The sequence below is a fragment of the Mobula hypostoma genome, chromosome 4, assembly GCF_963921235.1.
Source record: "Mobula hypostoma chromosome 4, sMobHyp1.1, whole genome shotgun sequence".
NCBI lineage: Eukaryota > Metazoa > Chordata > Chondrichthyes > Myliobatiformes > Myliobatidae > Mobula > Mobula hypostoma.
In genome coordinates, this window is record NC_086100.1 from 153539074 (window position 1) to 153558803 (window position 19730).

Below are 19730 nucleotides of genomic sequence, written 5' to 3' on the forward strand. Positions count from 1 at the left end.
ACAACACCACCTATCTTAGTATCATCTGCACACTTACTAATCCAATTTACCACCCCATCATCCAGATCATTAATATACATTACAAACAACATTGGACCCAGTACAGATCCTTGAGGCACACCGCTACACACCATCCTCCAATCTGACACACAGTTATCCACCTCTACTCACTCTGAAAATTTTTAGTACAAATTCATAAACAAATCTTATAGCAGTTTAATCTAGTTTATTTTTGGAATATAATTGCAAAACATCATACGATTAATACATTCATTATTCCCACAGTTTGTAATCACAAATGTTTGTATCCTTTATGAAAGCTGGGTCTTTCAATGTCACCGACATAAATCCTATGAAAAATAAAAAAAAATAATTAACCAAAAATAACTCACAGCAGCTGATGTTCTATTTTATTATCATAGGTGAATAATGAAATATTCAAAATGCTCAAAAGGCAAATACACATCATCTATGCATTGTTATTCAAAGATTTTTCATAAGCTTAATTTCTCTATTTCCCTCATTATAATTTTCTTTTTTAGTCTAGGGGACTGAAATTAACTTTTGCTTATCTTTTCCTTTCTCATATCTTTTGAAGTTAGCACACTACATTTCTCACTAAATTACTCTTGTATTCTACTTTCCCTTTCATCAATTTTTTGGCCCTCCTTTGCTGAATTCTGAATTTTTCCCAATCCTCAGGCTTACTACTCCTTATGGCAATATTATAAGCTTCTTTCTATAACACTTAGGATATCAGGTCAGTCACAGTTAGATAAATTTAAGTATTTGTATTTTAAAAGCTTTGATGACACCACAAAGCAGGATCACAGCATCTAAACAAATTCAAATTTCAGTCAAAATATTGCAATTAGCTGTATTGGTTTTCAATTTAAGGATATCTTTAAAAGAACATACCCATCCGCTGGGATTTTTTGATAGTCTTAGAAATTTCTTTTTGTTTTTTTCCACACAAACCTAGAAAGTAATTATAAACAATTTATTTAAATCTCCGTGTAGGCTTCATTTTCTTAACAACTTATCCAAAACTATTAATTACCATTTGTTTACTGGATCTCCTCATAGCCGGAAAATTAAAGCTTCTATCGCCTTAATAAATTGGCATTACTCTATTCGTACTTTTTAAAATGAGGTGCTGAATTGTAAAGCATACTTCTAATTCCTGTTCATGCTAATTGACACAGTAGGTTTCTATCCTATAACTTGTAAAATAAATCAGTTTAAAGGTATTGGCTCTTTGTATTGCCAAAATTCAAGATGGAATTAACATTCTAACAGCAATTTTATAATTTTCTCGTGTTTGTGCTATAAATGTGTGCACAGATCATATTTTAATCAATGTGAAAGAAATTGCAGTACACAATTCTGTTTATAAACAAAGCAAACATACCCTATTGTATCAATAGTTTCAATGGTTCATAGGTATTGTCCTTTATTTTGTCCCATCTCACTCCTTGTGCTATTCATACAGTGATGCTAGGAAGTTTGTGAACCCTGTAGAACTTTCTCTATTTCTGCATAAATATGACCTAAAATGTGATCGAATCTTTATGCAAGTCCTAAAACTAGATAAAGAGAACCCAATTACATAAATAACACAAAAATATTATACATGTTCATTTATTTCTGAGAAAAATAATCCAATATTGCATATGTTTGTTGGAAAATGTTCGTGAACCTTGCTTTCATTAACTGGTATGATCGCCACCCCCCCCCCCCCCGCAACCTTGTACAGCAATAACTTCATCCAAATGTTCCTGGTAACTTGATCAGTCCTACACATCAGCTTTGAGGAATGTTAGGACATCCCTCCTTATAAACCTGCTTCAACTCTGGGATGTTGGTGGGCTTCCTTGCATGAACTACGTACTTCAGTTCTTTACCCAGATTTCTACAGGATTAAGGTCAGGACTTTGAGTCAGCCATTCCAAAGCACAAATTCTCTTCTTTTTAAATGATTCTGTTCTTGATGTACTCATTTTTCAGATCATTGTCCTGTGCGTTATCCAACCTCTATTCAGCTTCAGGCGACGGACTGCTACCCTGACATTCTCCTGTAAGATGTCTTGATACAATTTTGAATTCATCGTCCCCTCAACAATTGCAAACTGTCCAGACCCTGAGGCAGCAAAGCAGCCCAAAACCATGATGTTCCTTCCACCATGCCTCACATTTGGGTTGGGATGAGGTTTTGGTGTTGGTGTGCAATGCCCTTTTTTTCTCCAAACATAGCGACGTGTATTTCTGCCAAAAAGTCCAACTTTTGTCTCCTATGTCCACAGAACATTGTCCCAGAAGTGTTGTAGAACATCCAGGTGGTCTTTTGCAAACTTGAGACGTGCAGCAATGTTTTTCTTTGGAGAACAGTGGTTTCCTCTGTAGTGTCTTTCCATTAACACCATTCTTGTTCAGTGTTTTTCTTATAGTGGACTCAGGAAGAGATTTTTGTAAATTCTAGAGATTTCTGCAGGTCTTTTGCTGTAACCCTCAGGTTCTTTTTCACCTCCCCCAGCATTGCACACTGTGCTCTTGGTGTGATCTTTGCAGGATGTCCTCTCCTAAGGAGAGTAGCAACAGTACTGAGTTTCCTCCATTTGTGGACAACTGCTCTTACTGTGGACTGATGAACACTCTTTAGAAATGATTTTGTAGCCTTTTCCAGCTTGATGAATCTCTACAATTCTTCTTCTAAGGTCCTCTGAAAGTTGTCTTGATCAAGGCTTGGTGTACGTAAACAGATCTTTCTTGAGAAGAGCAGGTTCTGTCAGTAACCTGACTTTGGGTGTCTTTTTTATAGGGCAGGGCACCTCTACAATCCTCACCTCCAATCTCATCTCATTGATTGGAACACCTGACTCCAAATAGCTTTTGTAGAAGGCATTACCCCAGAAGTTCACATAATTTTTCAACAAATACATGTAATATTGGATCATTTTTCTCAATAAATAAATGAACAAGTATAATGTTTTCTGTGTTATTTATTTAATTGGGTTCTCTTTATCTAGTTTTAGAATTTACGTGAAGATCTAACCTCATTTTAGGTCATATTTATACAAAATAGAGAAAATTCTACAGGGTTCACAAACTTCTTGGCATCACTGCATCTTTGTCTTTTTAGGCAAACGTAAAACACCGAATTGGGAGTGGGAGGGGAAATATTTCTGGGAAATAAACAGGATGTAACATGAATGCATATCATCTGAGCGAATCATGAAATGAGAGGTGATAAAAAAATTGTGCAGATTTTACTTTCTCCCCCCGCATATTCTGAGAGAGACTTTATATTGCATTTCAAAATTATGGCAATAGTTTATGAACTCCTTTGCAAGTTTCTACAAATCCAATTAGCCATAAGACGGAGGTCATCTGTAGCCTTCTCTCCACGCCTGATTTTACACTTACATATTTTTTAATTGGTATGTGTGACTGCATGTAGGGTTTCTAGGAATTAATACTTTGTTCAGCATATATAGGTTTAAAAAGCCACTGCATGGATAAAATAAACAATTAGCTTGACATTTTATAAAAATTCAAACCTTGAAAATTCAATTAAATATATATTTACTGAAATTAACAGGATACCCCGTTCTAGAGCATCTTGGAGTATTAACACTACACAATTTCAAATAAAACGTTACGCAAACTATACATCTTCTCTGCTTCAAAATACATGCCTGCCATAATGAAAAGCCCAAATTCTTCCAATTGGAGTTCTAAAGAGTGCAAAATTGTAAGTATCTTACCAGTTATATGTCTGCCTAAAATACGACCTGTATATGGAGAGATGAACTGGGATAAAAGCTTGTTTTAAAAAGGGAATAATGAAAAAATGAAATGTATGTTAGTGTCAGAGTATATTCACCAGATTAAAATATAAACATTCAATATGCAGTTCAAACTTAAGCTATTAAAGCACTAAAATGTCTTCATTTCTCCAATAAAAGCCCTCCTTTGTTACTACCATCAGGAAGGGAATGGGAATCCGAAGACCCATGCTCAATAATTCAGAAGCAGCTTTTTCCTCTCTAACTACCAAGTTGATTTTACATTATTTTTGTAATTTAAAATAATTTTGTCTTTGTATTGTACTGCTGCTGCAAAACAAATATCAAATCATCCAAGTCAGTGATAATAATTCTGATGAATTAATTTCATTGAACTTCGGTTTCAAATGTACTTAGTGAAAATGATGGGATATTATTAAAGGCTAAATAGAGAAAGATTCATTTTTCAGATGACATGATTCAGATTTTGCTCTAGAGTCCAGCATCTGAAGTATTTTGCATTTGGATTCACATCTGATTTGGAAATAATTTTATTTTGAACAAGGGAAAAAGTGTTCTGGCCCTCAATATCAATATTAATGAACATAGTCTCCAAAACAGAGTTGACAGTGAGAAAACTCATCTCACTGATGTTGCTTTAATTACTTACATCAATGCAACTTCTTTATCACAAGCAACAGAAGAACACTCACAATATAGCAATAGTAAAAGGAATTCCACAATCAAATCAGGCAAGTAATCTAACTATAAGTAACAACACAACTTTGGCCAAGTTAACATTTTTGGAGAATCAGTAACAGGTTTAATATCACTGTCATACGTCTTGAAATTTAACTTTGCAGCAGCACTACAATGCAATACATGATAGGAAAGGGGAAAAACTGAATTACAGTAAGTACATATTAAATAGTCAAAATTAAATTAGTGCAAAAAACAGAAATAAAAAGTAGTGAGGTAATGTTCATGGGTTCAATGTCCAATCATAAATTGGATGGCAGAGGGGAAGAAGCTGCTCCTGAATTGTTGAGTGTGTTCAGGCTTCAGTACCTCCTTCCTAATGGTGGGGGTCCTTAGTGATGGATTGCTGCCTTTATGAGGCACTGCTACCTAATTTCAAAGTTTGCCATATTACAGATCCTTATGATGATAGATACTGGAGGAAATAATATTTTGGATCAATATATCATGTGGCCAGAACTATGTATCCTGGTATTTAGCTTCACTTTCTTCTATTAGAACAATGAGCCTTCCAACTATGATCCAACGCCAATCAAAGTTGGCTAAGTAGCTGTGTCCAATGACGCTCAAGTCAGGAAATACATAAGCAAATGCAGTTTCTTTACCTATAACATCACAGGGACACAGATGGTTTTGATTTGATAGTCCTAACTTCGAGAAGAAAATGGTGAGGCTGACTGAACTTCCGAGGTATAAATATGAGTAATTAAAGTGCAAATATCAGAGGTTTAGTTTGAATTGTGCTGTAACTCCACAGGCCAAGCAACAGCAGTACCTTCCCAATTAAACATTGTCAGGAAGTTCAGGTTGCTCTCTCAAAAATTAAATGATGTATTTGAAGAGTAAACAAATTTTGCCCACATGCTCACTTAAATATGGGCAAACCTCTGGATATGAAAATGTAATTTTACACACATGGGGTAACAGTTTTTCAGAATTACTAACTGATGCTTGTTCCAATTGTTCCATTGTTCCAATTTTAATACAGGTAACCATGATTCACCCATGGATAAAGCAGCACTTCAGCAGACAATTGATATCAGGTCACCTGCGCTGAAAAGCCCACAAGACCTGTGGGTAAATGTTAGTGTAGTGATGGGAGAATATGATTCCAGCATTGCTATCCACAAACTTAGCCTCCTATTTTTATAATCTTTCTAATCAGATCATAGATCTATTTTATAATTTAGATAAAAACCCACTACAATTTGAGAGTGAATGACTTGAAGCCTTCAAAACAAAAAGTGGTGGGTGTGCGGAATGCACTGCCGACGAAGGTGATATAGGTGGATACAATAGGGTCTTCTTAGACTCTTAGATAGGTACATGGAGCTTAGAAAAATAGAGGGCTGTGCAGTAGGGAAATTCTAGGCAGCTTCCAGAGTAGGTTATATGGTCCGCACAGCATTGTGGGCCGAAGGGCCTGTAATGTGCTGTAGATTTTCTATATTCTATGTTTCTATGTTCTAAGATGAGATTCACAGTTTACAACATTCTTTCCTGAACAGCTATTTGCCTAATTTAGATTTTATTTGAAGACTGCATAAAGAATATTGGCTATTGCATTCATAAAATGTCACTCCACACAATTATTATTGCATTCTAGTCCAGTAAATGGTGTTGATGTACATATAATTAACATGGCAAAATTCCTGTTCTTCAATATCCTATCATATAATATAGCCTTTGAGCATATGTTACCTCCTACATTTATTGAATTTCATTTAACACCCTAATCAGTAAAATGAACAAACCTGGACATTCTTGTAATCCACTGAAATACCACATAAAATGCACTTCTTGGGAGGTTCTTTGTAAGGATTTTCTAGCTTTATTGGCTGTAAGAAAGTGGAAGGTATTTGAGTATTTGAAACATTAATAATCAAGCTGTTTCTCCACCATCACTTCAATGACTAAACAACCAAATTGTTAGTTGACTAACAATCATATTAAGATAAAAATATTCAATGAAAGTTTGCAATGTTCTTTTTATATCCTCTGCATTAGGATAATTTGCATAACATCAAAGCTCTCAACACTTCAATGAATGACAAATGTAAAGGGTAAAAACACAGAAACATTCCTTCAAGGAGTAGTCTGTAATTCAGACGACCGAAGACACACTGTAAGTGAAAGGCAGCAACGTACACCAGAGCCAAACAAACAGCAAGAACAGAGAACAATTTGTTAGCTGGTGAAGATTAGAGATTGAAATCAAGGGATATATGAACAGGGATAAGAATTTTAAATTTCAATGTAGACGAGAAAGGTCAGGCATGACGATGAACAGGGACCAAAAGCCACAGAAATGAAAACTGTCAAAATTAGAAGTGATAAAGCCATATAAGAAAGCTTTGGCAAACTAAACTTAATGTAGAAGTGAATTTAACTGTAACGAACACAAGAGCTGATTACTATGCAAATTAATGTCAGAAGAAATATAGTATGGAAAATATATTTGGGAAAAAAAATAGAGAAAACGGACAATAGGAGCATGTCACAAGAATTTCACTAAAAGCTTACAAAAGCCTACTTGAACAACAAATAAGTTTTTAGATTAAAAAGTTTTCAAAATAGAAACAATTAATAATGTTCTAAAGAGCCTTGAATCTTAATCTATGTAATACCAGTTGAGGTAAAACAAGTTTTTCAGCTGAACTACTTTTGAGCTTGAATCACATCCATCTTTCCTTTATCAAACCATCAACATAACATTCCCTCATTTCCCCTTCTCTGGATTCCTGGTTCCAATTTAATGCCCTCAAGTTCCATGTTCTCATAGCTCTTTGAATAGAGCTTTCTTCTACACTTCTAATTGAATTTTTTAATGATCATATTATTTAATGTTCTCTGATTTTGCTTCCTAGACCCCTAATGAAAATTGAAGCATTTTCTGTTTCTCTTCCCATAGATGTTGCCTGACCTGCAGATCATTTCCACTATTTTCTGCTTTTATTTCAAATTTCCATCATCTGCAGGTTTATTTATTTTTAGTCCTATTTCTTACCATATCAGAAATGCTTGGAATCTGTTGAGTGGCGATTCCCCTTTGCCAGTACCCTGCAAAACAAACATTTGAATATCTAGACTGTGGTTCAGCTTTCAATTCGTCTTTGAATATTGTTAAATTGTAAATAATCAATTCACAAAGGAATAGAAGTGCAATACCAGATTCCATCAGCGAAGGCACTTCTAAACTTCTGCAATTAATACTTTCGATTTGTATGAACAGAATGTAAGACAAATTTTCCACTGCATCTTGGTATGTGGTGAAAACAATCAATTGATACCAAAATGTTAGCTTAACAACAAAATCTATTTTGTAAACATTTCCAAATCTGATAAAAGTGTTTATGCATTAGGTCAGACTCTTGTGTAAGATAAACACATGCATTTTACTGTTTGCAACCATCAGTTGAGCATTACATACATTTCTGAAGGCATCATGTCAGTTTGTATTGATACTATGGAGTGATTTTCAGTTAAAATTATCTGTGACAAATACAATTCCAAGTTACTCACCACACCACAGTCCAACCTTCAACATTACCATCAAGGTAAGAAGGCAATTCACTTGATGTAGCTCAGAGGAGCATGAAAGGCTTAAATGACAGTCATACCTAAATTTGAGTCATATCCCAAGTCACCGAAGCTGAGTTCTTTTCTCAAAACCTAGCTCTCTCCAAACTAGTGGATAAGATCAAGCCCCTCCTGTTCTACCACATCCAACAAGAGATGGTGAACAATCAACAAGGTCTGGTGGCTCCATCCTCAACAATGGCATGCCAGGGCAAGTGTAGAAGTAAAGGCTGTTGACCCGGCTGGTGGCGTAGTGGCATCAGCGCCGGACTTCGGGTCGGAAGGTCCCGAGTTCGAATCCAGCCGGCTCCCCTGCACGCTTTCCATCTGTGCTGGGTTACGAGCTAGTAATCTCTTTGGAAACTCATGCAGCAGAAGGCAATGGCAAACCATTGCTGTAACTTGCCTCATAGAAATTGTCCGCTAACTGAAGAAACTCTCCGGATGTGACGTACCTTTCCTTTTTATGGTACATGCAATCATTTTCTGCAAGAACTGTCAGTGGATGGTCTTTCCTGAGGTCCTTACCCTCAGTGAAACTTGCCTTCAATCAACTTGATCTGCTTTACACAATATCAAAAATACTGACAATGGGACCCAATGCCATCTCAGTTGTAGAGCTGAAAGCCTGGAATTAACAAGCTACATTTCTAAGCAACACACACAAAATGCTGGAGGAACTCAGCAGGCCAGGCAGCATCTATGCAAAAGAGTACTATCGACTTTTTGGGCCGAGACCATTCATCAGGACTGGAGAAAAAAAGCTGGGGAGTCAGAGTTAGAAGGTGGGGTGAGAGGAGGAAGAAACAGAAGATGGTGAGTGAAACCAGGAGGTGGTGGAGGGAGGGGCGAAGAGGGTGAAGTAAAGAACAGGGGATTTGGTGGTAAACGAGATACAGGGCTGGAGAAGGGGGATTCTGGTGGAAGAAGACAGAAGGTCATGGAAGAAAGAAAAGGGAAAGGAGCACCAGAGAAAGGTGATGGGCAGGTAAGGAGATAAGGTGAGTGGAATGGTGAAGGAGGGGTGGGGCATTACCAGAAGTTTGAGAAATCAATGTTCTTGCTATCAGGTTGGAGGCTACTCAGACAGAATATAAGGTGTTGTTCCTCCAACCTGAGTGTGGCATCATCATGAGTAGAGGAGGCCATGGACTGACAAGTCAGAATGGGTATGGGAAGTGGAATTAAAATGGGTGGCTACTGGGAGATCCCACTTTTTCTGGTGGACGGAGCATAGGTGTTTGGTGAAGCAGTCTCCCAATCTCTGTCAGGAAGTCACTGCTCAAGCTGAAATACAACAAGAACGGTGACTGTGTGCAGAAGAGCAAATCCAAAGCTGAGAATGCAGGAAGTATTCATCTGACTTCACAAAGCTTCACAACCATATATGCAAAAAAACTTCAAAGTTTAATGTAAATTTATTATCAAAGTACTGCACAAGTCTTAGTCTATAACCAGAGTACCTAAGACTTTTGCACATCACTATAGTAATTTTCTGTATTGCACTGCACTGCTGTCACAAAAAAAAATCAAATTTCGTGTTATATGTGGGTGATGATAAACCTGATTCTCATATGAGTCTCTACTGTGGACTGCGAGGGGAAGGGGATAGGGAGAAGGGAATCATGGTTGGGAATAGGGGAAGAGGGAGGGGAAGGAGAGGGAAGCACCAGAGAGATGTTCTGTAATGATCAATAAACCCACTGTATGGAATCAAATGACCTTGCCTGGTGTCTCAGGGCTGCACCCACGTCACTCCCCACCTGACACTCCTCTGCCACCTTTCCCACACTCTTCCCGTGCATTCCACCCTCGCTATTTCTCAACATCCTTTGCTCCCGCCAGATCTACAAACTCACTCTCCGCTCCATGTTGACAAATACAGTACAGAGCAAAAGTCTTCGTCTCTCTTTCTCTATAGATAGAGATGCACACTCAGTAAATCCAAGAAACATAATAGAATCGACGAAAGACCACACGCAACAGAATGGACAAACAACAAACTGAAATTACAAAATAAAATAAATATCTGTAATAAATAAGTTATAACTATCAAGAACATGAGATGAAGAAACCAGGTTGTGAGAACAGTTCTGTGATGGGGCGATTAAAGTTATTCCCACTGATTCAAGAGCCTGTTGATTGAGGGGTAATAACTGTTTCTGAACCTGGTAATATGGGTCCTGAGACTCCTGTATCTTCTTCCTGATGGTAGCAGCAAGGAAAGAGCATGCAACAGCACTCTGTGTAGATATGCTCATGGTGGGGAGGGCTCTACCCGTGATGGACTAGGCCATATCCACTACTTTTTGTAGGATATTTCATTCAAGGGCATTGGTGTTTCCATACCAAGCTGTAATGCAACGTCAATATACTCTCCACCATACATCTATAGAAGTTTGTCAGTTTTAAGATGTCATGCCGAATCTTCACAAACTCCCAAAGTAGAGGCACTGCCATGCTTTCTTCATAATTGCACTTACATGCCCAGACAGATCCTCTGAAATGATTAACACCGAGGAATGTAAAGTTACTGACCCTCAGCTCCTCTGATCCTACCTCTTTTATTATTAATTTTTTATTGCAACACCAACAAATTACATTCAATACAACCAGTTGCCAATTACATTTTGACTGTTTAACCCAGCCACCCCCCAACCTTCATCACCATCCCCCCCTCCACCCCTCTCCCCTCTGCCAACCAACTGAATAGTAGTACATACACAGACAAAGCATTTCTATTTTAACAAAAGATCTTTTAAGTTAGGTATCAAATTTGACCACATTAAGATTGTATTTGGTTGTGCATCTGAGTATTTGAAATATCATGGGGTGGTTTCCAACGCTGAACTACAATCTTCATCTTCTTAGCTGCAGTCAGGCCTGCCAGCCAGACTTTGCGCATTTTTTCCATAAGGGAAAGGTGGGAGTCATCATTGAGAAGATGTACAGTGGGGTCCATTGGTAATTGTACCCCTGTTAGTTCTGTAAGAGTACTGATAACCTTCCCCCACAAACCAAAAACCCCTGGATGTTCCCATACAACATGTATAAAAGAGCCAATGGTTCCGTGGGAGCAATATGGGTCAGGAACCAGTCCCATTTGGTGTTTAATTCTCAGTGTTAAATATGCTCTATGACAAAATTTCATGTGTATATACCGATGATTTGGGTTTTTCAAAGCACCAGCAGCATTATCTCAAATCACATCCCAGTCTATGTCTTGTCCCAATTCAGATATGTCCCTATCCCAGGTTTTCATTCCCGATGTGGGCATATATTTCTGGGAGTTTAATTTATCATAAATATATGACACTATCTGTCCTGGAGCACTCTGTATCCAGCTTAAAATGGAATGGTCCTTTAAATCTGACCCCCAGGGAACGCCATAGGCTTTACAAGCTGATCTTACTCGAAAGTAGAAAAAGAGAGTAATTATCAATATTATATCGCGATACCAATTCTTGAAAGCTAAGGATAGTACTTGCCCCATTAATATCTTGAAGAGTAGTAATACCTTTATCCTCCCAAGTTCTCTGATGAGTACTGGCTCATGGAACCCTGCTTTCCTCAAGTCAATAATCATCTCCTTGGTCTTGCTGACATTGAATGAGAGATTGTTGATCTGGCACCACTCAACCAGATTTTCAATCTCCCTCCTATATGTTGATTCATCACCACCTTTGATTTGGCCAATGACAGTGATGGCATCAGAGCTGTGTTTAGCCTTACAATCATAAGCATATAGCAAGTAAAGGCAGATTATCACATTCTTCTCAGGTACCAGTATAATTAAAGCTTGCTTCAAGCAAGTGGGTACTTCAGACTGCCAAAGCGAGAGGTTAAAGATATCGGTGAACACTCCAGCCAGTTGATCATCACAGGTCTGTAGTAATTGGCCAGGTACCCCACTGGGCTGGATGCTTTCTGTGGGTTCACCCTCCTGAAGGATGCTCTCACTTCAGCCTCAGACAGAAATCAGGGGCTGTGGGAATTTGTGAAGGTTCCATGTTTTGATAGTCAAAGCAGACACAGGAGGCATTGAGCTCATTCTGGGAGTAAAGTCTTGTTGTTATCTATGTAGTATTCAAGCACTGCCACAGCTGTGAAGCATCCTTCACTGGCTCAGGTTTGGTCTGGAATTGCCACTTCATTTGTGGGATGGTTTCCAGAAATTGTACCTGGACCTCTTGTATCCTACTTAGTCACACAAGATCTGTCACTGACCCGGCCCTCAGCAGATTGCAGATTTCATGGTTCATCCAGTGCTTACGGTTGGAGAAGACTGATTTTGTGGGGACACACTCATCTACGATTGTTTTATCAAGCCTGTGACAACCATGGTTTTTTGATTCAGATACTGCTGTAACTTGCCTCGTACGCGGTTCCCCACTACGTCAGAGAGGCGTGGAGGGAAATCGTCCACTAACTGGGGAAATTCCAGATGCGACGTACCTTTCCTTTTTTCCTCTGATAAATCCTTGAACATTTCCCAGTCCACTGACTGGAAGTAATCCCATAGCCACTCCTCTGCCTCTTTGTTGTTCTCATCTCTGGAGCTTTGCTCTTTAGCCTCTGCCTGTGGACAGCCAAGTGATCAGATTTCCCAAACTGCATTCTGGGCATGGAATGGTTGGCATTCCTTACCATAGTATAGCAGTGGTCTGGTGCATTCTTGCCTTTAGTTTTTCAATCTTGTTCTCCAGCAGCTGCACATTTGCAAGCAAGATGATGGGCTTCATTCCTCTGCGTTTCAGCCTGGCTTGGAGCCTTCCCCTCCTCCCACTCTTTTGGCCATAGTCCTTGGTCTGCTTATAGGCGCTGTACCTGCGTGACTGGGAGTTAAGTCCAACGAATCCTTCAGAAGATCGTGAAATCACTAATTCATTAAGCTGGTTCAAAGCTATGTTGCTTAATGGGAAACTACAGACTGCAGATTGCAGTGAGAGTAATTAAAGAGAGGTATATTTAGAAATTTTGTAACTAGCCCACAACTTGTCTCTTTTAAATGAAAACAGTAAAGACCGTTGTTTTAAGGTCTAACACAAAAGAATCTGTACACCAAATTAGCTTAAGTAAGCCTGCCTGATTAGCAAAATCCACTTCTGGTACAATAGGGTTACATTGTATAACGTGACAAAATGCATTAAGGCTTCATTCATGAAACCTTCTTTGACACCTCATAACCACCATCCAGCAGCTACAAACTCTGTCATCCAGAGCATTGGCTCAACTTCTAATTCCTTTCCATGTCACAACATCATTCTTACTTAGAAATCAAAGTTACGTCATTGTTGCCTGTAAAAAGTGAAATTACTTAAGGAACGGAAATGTAAGAACATGAGAAAGGCAAGATTCATGCCTGTCTATCAGAACCTAATCTAGGACAGCAAGCAGATATTAAATGCAGGTTTAAACAGCGACAGCCGATTGCGAATTGCGACTTCCAACTCATAAGATGCCACAGAAAATATTGCATTTATCTTCTTCTAACAATTAAGCTTGCGTCTTCTAGTCAAAGACATAGTGCCAGCCAATACAAATACTTGTCCTATGATTTTGTGTTCCAGTATAACACCTATCATTAATTTTCCTACTCCAATAAGAATAATCGCATTTGAAATCCCTCGACCTTATTACCAACCCCACGAAATCGCCTCAGCACCTTCTCCATAGTTCAGACCTCCTAAAATCTACGAAAGGACCAGGCCGGGGGTTACAAATTCGCTTTTTCATAGAGATTCAGGAACCACAGCTATTTTGTTTCAGTTCTATAAACCATGAGGTGCCTCATTATCCTTTGCAAAACCTTCCAAGAAACTTCTCTCCTCCCAGCTTCATTACCTGGACGCCATGTCCTCACTACCCGCAACATCCCACCGGCCGAAGTTGCCAGCGACCCAGAAACCAGGACTACGCATGCGCGATTTCCCAGCCCTCTCCCGCACGCTCATGGGCAGGCCTGCAGTTCGCGCACGCGCAGATTGCACCACAAACGAGCGTCGCTCTACGAAATTGGCGGTTTTTCTGTTTGCCAGTCGGGGGGCGCTCGAGTCCGGAAATGACGCCGAGATTCGGGTCCTTGTAGCTGCGCAGTACGCGCTCAGTGGGAGCTGGATGGCAGAGGGAGTCCTGTCTCAGTTCGTGTCCGTTTAAGTTGTGTGAATATGGCTTTGCATGTTTACGTGTATGGGAAAATTAAAGGTGTGAATGTAACATGTTAGTGGCACACTGCCAATGTGGGTGTGAACTTTAGGGTGCCAGTGGTCTGCGAAAGTTTGGGGTTGTTATGGGCGCGCTGTAAGTATAGGAGTGGGTGAATTTTGGGGTATTAGTGGGATGAACTTTAAGCTGCCAGTCGGTTACTTTCATATTGTGGGAAAGTGTTGAAAGAGTAATCGCTGATCAGATTCTTGTATTAAAAGAGTGACTTCACTTTCAAAAGTCTTTTGTTCTAAAATTATTTTCTGATAAGGACTTGAAAGGTGATACCTAAACACAAGGACTTTTTAAGACCATCTAATTATAATACTTTTAATGCCTGTGATCATCAGGAGGATTTTTGAGCTATGATTTCTTTGATGATATGAACACTTGTAGATTTTTTAAGGCTGAAAAATATTTGGGGATGTAATTGTAATTTTTAATAGCTGAGTACATTTTCAGCATTGGGTTTTCTGGGGTGATGCTGCAGAATGAAGTGGACTTTATGTCCCTTGGCATACAAAGGAACAAGACAGAGCTGCTGTGACTTTATGTATGCCTTAAAATGGATTTGGACCAGGCTGATGAGAATGTAGATGATAATCAATGGGTTTGCATGCGAAAGAGAGTTAGGGAAATTAAGGAGACCCTGCCACCTAGTAAGAAAACAAGCAATAACAACATCAGTGTTTCTGAAATGACTCAGAAGCAAAAGGAGGACATGCAGTCTGAAGCATCAGTAACCCAGGACCATATGGACCAGGTAACACATAAACTTCAGAGATTTGCCTGATGTAGATAAGAGATTTGGATTTTATGTGTCAAAAGGGCTATATAGAACAAATACAGAAGAAAAGATTGAGATTATAGAAATAACTAACAGAATGTTAAATATAAGAACACAGTAGGACAGCAAAGTATATTTGACTACAAAATGGGACAGCTTCACTGTTTCCGTGCTTCAGGTTGGATCCTAATCACTAATGGAATTTGCACGTTTTTACTGTTCCGTTTCCTTCCACATCCCAAAGATGAGCTGACTGTTTGCCATATCTTATGATTGGTAAATTACTCCCATTGTCAGTAAATTGGGAGACTTGAAGGGTTTTTGTAAGAGAACAGTGAGTGGAACTGATGGAAAAGCTCTGGATTTCTGATTTTAAAATTTCACATTCTAATGTTCAAGTTATAAACAGTACGCCTTGACAATATCATAATGTAGAGCTTCCATGAGTTAATGGGTCATACTTGTATTTTAAGTTGTATAGAAATGTAGGGTATGACAAACAGCCAAGGTCTGAATAACAAAATCCAACAATGCACATAGTGATACTTGATCTAATTGTCTTAAACTATGTACAAAAATGCAGATATAACTCTTGATGTAATTTACAGAGAAATTAGGGACCACATTTATGGGTAAATTGAATCACTCTACTAAATCTACTTCATTGCTCATACAAATCACAATCAGGTTTAACATCACCAGCATATGTCATGACATTTGTGAACTTTACAGCAGCAGTACAATGAATTACATGATAAATATAGAGAAGAAAAACTGAGTTACTGTAAGCATATACTTACAATAAATATTTAAATGTGTAAGTGAAAAAAATTAAGATTATATTACAAGGGTTGTATGTGTTGAGAATAGTTTCTACCTTGTATTGCTGTAAAGATGGACCCTTAATTCTATAAAGAGCTAATGTGCCCATCTTTTAAAGAGAACTAGTAAGAGCCAACCAACTTATCAGAGAACACTCCCACCATGCCCTCCATGTCTACTAGTATTCTAGGATGTGTTGTTATATCCATCAACACAATGTTTAGCATAGCTTACCTGTATAATATCTCACCGCTGTTCTCATAATGCTTTTAGAGAATTAACTACTAATTCTTAAACCAAGTTACAGCTGTTTTTTTAAATTATAGTTAAACTTCATTGTGGGGAAGAGTAGAATTCTGACATTACAAAATTGTGTAAAATGAGTAATAGTGAATTTTAATTACATAGTGTAAAATTAATGAGGTTGAGTCAAAAGTATCTTTGTTTAGGCAAGGTGAAGCATGGTTAGAAGGCTGTCATTGAATCAGGGTACACAATATAATCAGCTCAGGTTTTAAAGTCTCACATTGTCACATGTATAAGGAGTACAGGCTCTACGGTTTCATAATGCAGAGATTACAGCACCTGGTTAGGGGATAGTGAGAAATCGCACTATGCATAAGAGATTTTCACACATTTCAAAATGAGAATATTAATTTAAAATGGAAAAACTATGGTGGAGGGATCAAACAGGCAATATATGAAGGAATTTCCCTTTGTTCCTGAAGTTCATGTGTTACTGTTTGTATCAATTGACCTTTATACACTCTTGCTATTTCCATTGACTAATTGTAACCAGAAGTATTGCTCTTCATTTATAATGAAGCTGTGAAACTGACAGTACTAGTGCCGCAAAATGAGGAAATCGAGATAATATTCCCAGTGATTCTCTTGCTATTCAAGCAATGTTATGCTGTAACCTTGTACGTAATTGTGATCTTCTGTAATTAAAAACACCCTAAAAATATAATACTTTGTACCATGGAGTGTAAATTTTTAACTTGAGTACTGACCCATATTTATAATTTGAAAACTGAAAAGTAATATTCAGATTCCTTGGGTAATTAAAAATTATGTTTCTAAGTACGTACTGCCTGTTACGCCGCAGGCAGCATCTGTTTTTAAGTAACATTTTTATCCCATCTTTAATCTTGTGTATATGTTTAAATGTTTATTCTGTAATGCTAAATATAGTATGTTAAAATGTTAGTTGACATTTATTTCGTTTGTTTGTTGTATAACTCTTCATGGTGTTCACAGCTTAGCTTCCTTGACAGACATCGCAAGAGTTCTTTTAGGGCTTTTTTTCTGGGGAGCGGGTGTTGGTGAAGGGAGTGGAGGAGAGGCAGCAGTAGAGATCAACGAAGACAAAATCCTCAGTTTAGATTGCTAAATTTTGAGATCATTTATGAGTATTGTCACTTTGTCATTGACCACAAAATTCAGGCCATAGTATCCAATGCAAGAACAGGACAATGTGAGCAGTCTATGACTGTATAGTCCTATTTGCATTCATTGGTTACTACAGTTTTAATGTTTTATCAATCATAAAAATACGAATACTGAACAGAAAATATGTTTCTCCTCCTTTATATTTATAAATGGTACAATTACCTATACCGTATAACATAACCTAGGTTTTAGATTGTCAACACCAACATCTACTTAGTGCTTGTGTTGCTGATATATTACTTGATCTGCTTGTGTGTACTGTTTTAATTAAGAAATTGTGTTATTTCAGGTTAACTCGGACAGTCAAGAGGACCTCTTTGGAGACTATGATGGTTTTGGAGATGACAGCTGGTTACAGGCACAGTTTGAAGGTTCAGAAAGAAAACATTTTGTTTGTACTTCAAGTCCAAAGAATAATGAAGGGGAAAATACTCTAACATTTCAGAATTCTGGCACGCTTAATTTACAAAATGATGAGAAAATTCACAAACTTTCAGAAGATGTTGAATCAATTAAAGATTCCTGTAGGAGCAGAAGTACTGTTAGAACTGAACAGTCTTGTTCTAAAACTTTGTCTGTGTTGCATGCTGGAAATATAGATGAACTGGATGAATTACCAAGCTCACAGCTTGCACTAATGGAGGAATTTGACTCTCCACTGGTAAAACATGAAAGCAAAACCGTAGAGCCAAAAGCCAACCTGCCATTGAACTGCATTGTGGAGGACCATTCTAGCAATCCTTTATTCTTGAATAAAGGAATAGAAAATCTTAATGCGCAAAACCAATGGAGGACACCAAATTCTGGAACACATAAGCAGCTAAGCCTCAAAGATCAGATGAAAAATGTAATGGCTGAAAATGCTAAGTCGCCAACACCACAGTTATCAAGAAGTAAACAGCTGAAGGAGATTATCCTATCTGAACAAATAGATGTTGCAATGAAAACTATTGAAGCTACTACAGATATTGATATGGGCCCTTTTTATGGACTTCCAAGCAAAGTTAAGGATTTGATGTTCCAGTTCAAAGGCATCAAAGAGCTTTACGGTAAAAAAAAGGAAAAAATTTTAAATATTATAGAATGATAAAAGGAGCGATTTTTTTGCACCTTATGATCTAGAACTCATTCTAGTAAATAGTAACAAGTTAGAATGCAAAGTGTATAGGCTAACTGGTCAGATTGGCAAAATAACCTGCTAACAAGGTTCAGTGATACTATGTTGCAGTTGGAGAGGGGTTAAATTTGTACTCTATATGTTGCATGTCATTGAAGTGCGAAGGCCTCTCTCAGTAAATAGCAGGACCCTGGGAAGTGTTCTAGAACAGTGGGACCTGGAGTACAAGTACATGGTTCCCTGGAGGTGACATCACAAGTGGACGGGGTGGTGAAGAAAGGTTTTGGCATAATGACCTTCATGAGTCAAGACATTAAGTATGGAAGTTGGGATGTTATGTTGCCGGTGAGACCACATTTGGAATATTATGCTCAGATTTGGTTACTGTGCTATAGGAAAGATGTCATAAAGCTGGAAAGAGTGTAGGGGAAGTTTGAGGATGCTGCCAGGACTTGAGGGAATGAGTTGTGGAAAAGGATTGGGGCTTTTTTAATTGGAGAATGAGGGGTAAACTTAGAGGTCTAGAAAATCATGAGAGACACAGATGGGGTGAATGCACATGGTCTTTTTCCCCTGGACTGGGGAATCGAGACAAAAGGGCATAGGGCAGCTTTTTCTCCAGAGTGTTCATTATGTAGAATGAGCTGCCAAAAGTTGTGGTTGAAGCAGGTACGTCACCAACATTTAAAAAGTACTTGAGCAAGTGTATGCAAAGGAAACTTTCAGAGGATGTGGGTCAAATGCAGGCAGGTAAGACTAGCTTAGATGGAAATCTCAGTCAGTGTGGACCAATTGGCTGAAGGGACCTTTTTTGTGATATGCCTCTATGGCTTGGACATGTGCTTTATCACAATAGATGGGAATACTTTGTCAACTTTGTCTGGCTTGGATATAGCCTCTAATGAATTAATTTCCAAAATTGTTGATTAGGAAATTTGTTAATCGGGTAATGCAATAGCCACACTTTACCAGTAAATAATGTCAACTCAACGTTACTCACTCAGTAATCATTTCCTACTGCTGATTTTATTTTCATATACTTGTGGCATTTACAAATGAGATAAAGATTAGGATAATATATTAATGCAGCATTTTATATTAATGACAGTAATTTTTGGTAATTCCTGACCTCCTTTCTTCCTTAATATCTGGTTTTTATTAATACACTATCAGAATATTCTGGAAAATTTTATTTCATTTGCCAATTTTGTGAATGATTTTATTA

At 38.0% G+C, this 19730-nt stretch overlaps 2 protein-coding genes across 5 annotated transcripts in view; one reads left to right on the forward strand and one right to left on the reverse strand.

The window, feature by feature from the left end:
- Positions 1-206: 206 nt before the first annotated feature.
- On the reverse strand, positions 207-14070 carry mrps18c (mitochondrial ribosomal protein S18C). The gene is made up of 6 exons (XM_063045089.1): positions 13968-14070; positions 7552-7604; positions 6299-6382; positions 3765-3822; positions 919-978; positions 207-350 (listed from the first exon to the last, which is right to left on the reverse strand). Exons 1-6 carry the CDS (start codon positions 13996-13998, stop codon positions 274-276), a joined length of 363 nt encoding a protein of 120 aa, XP_062901159.1. The 5' UTR covers positions 13999-14070; the 3' UTR covers positions 207-273.
- Positions 14071-14226: 156 nt separating this feature from the next.
- Positions 14227-19730, forward strand: part of helq (helicase, POLQ like) — a 44417-nt gene continuing 38913 nt past the window's right edge. For 3 of the 4 annotated variants that reach the window (XR_010017748.1, XM_063046747.1, XM_063046749.1), the window contains exons 1-2: positions 14227-15090; positions 17678-18437. Coding sequence is in view for 3 of the 4 variants with exons in the window: in XM_063046747.1 (XP_062902817.1) it covers positions 14893-15090; positions 17678-18437 (958 nt within the window). In the remaining variant the exon portion in view is untranslated. The remainder of the gene's footprint in view (positions 15091-17677; positions 18438-19730) is intronic. The other variant, XM_063046748.1, reaches the window with a different exon arrangement.